Source organism: Manacus vitellinus, unplaced genomic scaffold (genome assembly GCF_001715985.3).
Source record: "Manacus vitellinus isolate BGI_N305 unplaced genomic scaffold, ASM171598v3 scaffold_82_pilon, whole genome shotgun sequence".
In the NCBI taxonomy this organism is placed as follows: domain Eukaryota; kingdom Metazoa; phylum Chordata; class Aves; order Passeriformes; family Pipridae; genus Manacus; species Manacus vitellinus.
This window is the reverse complement of record NW_021940828.1, coordinates 258,150-262,766: the sequence shown is the minus strand read 5'-3', so window position 1 is coordinate 262,766 and position 4,617 is coordinate 258,150. Positions and strand designations below refer to the sequence as shown.

The 4,617-nt window shown below is 48.8% G+C and overlaps 1 protein-coding gene across 1 annotated transcript in view; it reads left to right on the top strand.

Moving 5' to 3' along the window:
- Window positions 1-4,129, top strand: part of BLK (BLK proto-oncogene, Src family tyrosine kinase) — a gene marked incomplete at its 5' end in the record, with an annotated part of 26,210 nt that extends 22,081 nt beyond the window's left edge. Inside the window, 3 exons of the mRNA XM_029964879.1 lie at window positions 1,000-1,150; window positions 2,963-3,094; window positions 3,921-4,129. Of these exons, the coding sequence (XP_029820739.1) occupies window positions 1,000-1,150; window positions 2,963-3,094; window positions 3,921-4,129 (492 nt within the window). The remainder of the gene's footprint in view (window positions 1-999; window positions 1,151-2,962; window positions 3,095-3,920) is intronic.
- Between the last annotated feature and the right edge of the window lie 488 nt (window positions 4,130-4,617).

Genomic DNA, 4,617 nt, shown 5'->3' with positions numbered 1-4,617 from the left:
GAGTATCCTGTTTGAAACCACATGTAAGCTGAGATGATGATGTGAATCTGAATGGAGTGGAAAATTGCTCTGCCCTCACCCACAGGCACATCAAAACTCTAATATATGCTAACCATTGCTAGCAGGGACTGCATGAATCCAACTCCCCAATAAATGCCCAACCCAAAACTCAGACTCAAACTTTCAATCTCTTTTTTTTATCAATCTCTCTTTTCAAGCTCCCAGCACTCATCAGTCAAAGACTGCTGCTGTCATTTATAGAGACTTATCACACACGAGGCAACTCGATTGGATATTAGGAAGAAATTCTTCCCTGTGAGGGTGGGGAGGCCCTGGCACAGAGAAGCTGTGGCTGCCCCATCCCTGGAAGTGTTCAAGGCCAGGTTGGATGGGGCTTGGAGCAACCTGGGATAGTGGAAGGTATCCCTGCCCAAGGCAGGGGTTTGTAAGTAGATGATCTTTAAAAGTCCCTTCCAAGCCAAACTAATCTCTGATTCTATTATTAAGCTTTTTCTTTTCTTAATTCACATATTTATTCTGGAGTGTTTATGATTAAAATCCCCACCAGAGAGGAGAGACTTGTGGCAGAAACTGGGAATCCAGTGATGTGGTTTCAGCTTCACTTCAGCTTTCTGCCTCTTGCTGCAGACAAGACTCAGCTCACGGCTGTAACTCCGGAGCAAAACAGAGAGTAGTGCTTTTGTTCTGCTTGACTTGTCTGCTCAAAGCTTTCAGGCCCTGCCTGTGCTGGCAAAGCTGAATGTACGTGAGAATGTACAGCTGGAACGTACAAAGCACATGTACATGGGAAATATCTCTTTATTAATGTGTCTGTCTGTCTGTTGATCCACCTGCCCATCCATCCATCCACGGAGCGCTTATTCATGTCCGTGCACATGGAAGCACATGAGCAACCCCGTGCTTTGTAAAGGTGGGTAAAAGGCAGCCAAGAGTTTCGTGGGGAGGTGATGATGAAGGTGGACTCTTCCTCCCCTCCAGGTGGCAGAGGGGATGGCCTACATCGAGCGCATGAACTTCATCCACCGCGACCTGAGAGCTGCCAACATCCTCGTCTCAGAGACACTCTGCTGCAAAATCGCTGATTTCGGGCTGGCCAGGATCATTGAGAACGAATACCTGGCACAGGAAGGTGGGTGTTGTTCCCAGAATTGCCCCACCAGCACATTGCCCTTATCTCCCATCCCCATGCCATGCAGACATTCCAAGATCCTGGGCTGGGATCAGGCACTGATGGTGTGAGACCTGAGCCCACATTGCTGCTGCTGGCAGCACCCAGGCAGGGCACAGAGAAAGAAAGAGTCAAAAACTGGCTCCTCAGCAAGGCAGTGGCACTTGGGGAGAATAAAGAACAAACGAGGCTCGCAGAGGGAAATGGGAAGAAATCTTCTGGCACTGTTTGGAGGAATCCTGCAGAATCTCAGGTTGGCTTCCTGGAGAAACGTGACCTCTGCTGATGAAATCAGCTGTGCCCACATGCTCAGATGGAGTCAAGTCCAAAGGGAAGGAAATAGGAGGAGAACTTTGTCATTGCCCTGCAGAGGGGAGCTGGAGCCATGAAACTGGACCCAGCAGCAGTTTCCAGGTGTCCCAGGCAAAGCAAGCCCAGACCAGATCTGGTCCCTTCTATAAGAGAGAGACAGCTTAGAAAAGACAGAATTATGGAATCGTTAAGGTTGGAAAAGACCTCTAAGATCAATGAGCTCTGAGGTCAGATATGAGATTAAATTATTCATATTGCAAAGAGATCAGGGAAACAAGCAGAAGGGATTGAAATAAAGCAATTAAGTCTGGCATAAGTGGGACTTGCTGGAAGATTCCTCCTCTAGAGTTGGGATGAAGTGAAAATTCCCCAGAAAATAATCTGGGGAAAGAAAATTGAATAGATTTTTTTTTTTTTGTGAGATAGGAAACTTTTCTTTCAATTTCCTGTCCCAAAACACTTAATGATAATAATTATGCCCATTTCAACATGCAAAACTATTTCAAAGTAGTAAAAGCTCCCAAATATAATTTGCAAAATGTCATGAAAGGGAACTGTGACTTTGCTGCAATTTTTTAAGGCAGTTTTTATCCTTAAGAGAAGCTTTGATGAAATCAGTATAATTATGTTAATAACCAAAGGAGGTACTTTTCCAGTGGAAAACAGCTTCTATTAGCATTTTCCCAGCTAATATTACTCTGAAATAACAGCTGCCCCTCTGTCTGCTTTGAGCAATTTTCACTTCATAGACTGCATTTCTGAGCCTCATCAGTCAGAGCGTGATGTACAGCAGCCAAAGCACTTCTTTCACACCCTGCAGTTGGATTTTCAGTCCTGAAAGGATGTATATAAATAAAAATGTGGTTTCCTCTACAGTGTAACAACATCAGTTCCCACTTATCAACCTGGTTTGAGCTGGTTTTTTTGTTGTTTTTTTTTGATCTTAGCTAAACTGAAACAGCAATCTTATGGTCATTGCTGTCCACAGTGGGTTATGCTGCTTTACAAACTGGAGAGTTTATATTTGCTGTATCATTTGTGCACTTTTGATAAAAACAGCTCCCTTGCAGTGAGTGATCTCATAAAATCGTAGGATACCAGGTTGGAAAGGAACCTCACGGATCATCTGATCCAACTTTTCTTGGCAAAAGCCAAAGAAAATCTGTACAGAATAAAATCCTACAGTTGTTGTCCTCTAGTAAGGCTGACAGAGACATTGTCTGTGAGTACCCCATCCAGCTCTGGGATCTCCAACATCAGAAGGACATGGAGCTGTTGGAGCAGGTCCAGAGGAGGCCATGCCGATGATCCAAGGGCTGGAGCCCCTCTCCTATGAAGAATCACAGAATCACAACCAACAGAAACCAGGGATCAGTTTTGGAGAGCTGATTGCTGTGCCTGTGGCACATGAGGGAGATGTTCAAACTCCAGGTGCTATTTTCCTTTGTTTCCTCCGGACAGGTGCGAAATTCCCAATCAAATGGACGGCACCAGAGGCCATTAACTATGGAGTTTTCACCATCAAATCTGACGTGTGGTCCTTTGGGATCCTCCTGACAGAGATCATAACCTATGGCAGGATCCCTTATCCAGGTACAGTGCACAGGGAATACAGGATGTGTCCATGGACTTCCAAGCATCTGGTGATGCTTTAGGCTTGGAGGCACTTATTGAAATGTGCCCAGACACACACAGGTGTCTCTTAGAATCACAGAACTGTTTAAATTGGAAAAGAACTCTAAACTGAGCCTAACCATTAACCCAGCACTGCCCAGCCCAACACTAACCCATGTCCCCAGATGCCACATCCTCACATCTTTTAAATCCCTCCAGGGATGGTGATTCAGCCACTTCCCTAGGCAGCCTGTACCAGGGCTGGACAACCCTTTCAGGGAAGAAATTCTTCCTAATATCCAATTTAAACCTCAGCTGGTGCAACTTGAGACTCTTTCATCTTGTCCCGTTGCTTATTACATGGGAGAAAAGACTGAACTCCACTTGCCTCCACCTTCCTGTCAGGGAGTTGCAGAGAGCAAGGAGGTCCCCCTTGAGCCTTCTTTTCTCCAGGCTGAGCCCCTCCAGCTCCCTCAGCTACTCCTGGTGCTCCAGCCCCTTCCCCAGCAATATTGCCCTCCTCTGGACATGCTCCAGCCCCTCAATATCTTCCTTATGATGAGGAGCTCTTCGTGCTGGGTTTCCTTTTCTGAGGGTCCCACAAGCCTCAGTTATACCTGTGCTAAGCTAAACTTACAGAGGGGAGTCAGGGAGGGGACAGAGGGATGGAGGAAGGATCACAACCCTGAAGAAGGGATTGTTCTGCAGCCTCTTGTGCCCCTCCAGCTCTACCTGGCTGGGAGCTGCTGGGAGCACGGACCTTCAGGACGCTGAATAACTCCTGCTGGGCTGTGTTTCCCTCCAGGGATGACCAACCCCGAGGTGATCCGCAACCTGGAGCGTGGCTACCGCATGCCCTGCCCGGAGCTGTGCCCCGCGGAGCTCTACAGCGTCATCCTGAAGTGCTGGCGCAGCAAACCCGAGGAGCGCCCGACCTTCGAGTACCTGCAGTCGGTGCTCGAGGACTTCTACACGGCCACGGAGAAGCAGTACGAGCCAGAGCCCCAGCAGTGAAGCCACCGCCCACCAGCACCTGGCAACGGGGCTGGAGGGAGGACACCGCCCTGTGGTACTTTCTTTTTCTCCCGTGTGCCGCCCACGATGCGCTGGGAGACAGGGAATGAGGAGGGACACGATGCTGCCGGCTCTGTGGTTGTCACAGAGACTAAAGAGGAGGCTGAGAGATGTCACAACTGTCCTCACCCGCCCTGTAGGTCTGTACCCACTTTGCAGACATCTCCTCTGACAGGAAGGACAGCTGATTTCTTCGTGGCCCACTTGGATACAGAAAAGCCCCTCAGCCCTGCAGCTGCAGCCCTGGGAAGAAGGGACCATGGCCGGGGTGGGGGTGGTGGTGGGAGGTGCATAATCTCTCCCCCATTTCTGATTCCACTGCTGGCAATACTACAACCCCCTCCGTGCCACGGGCAGGGGTGGGAGCGTGTCCTGTCTGCATCTCCTTGGGCCACATCGGGCTTCCGAGCTCTGGAGAAATCTCTCCA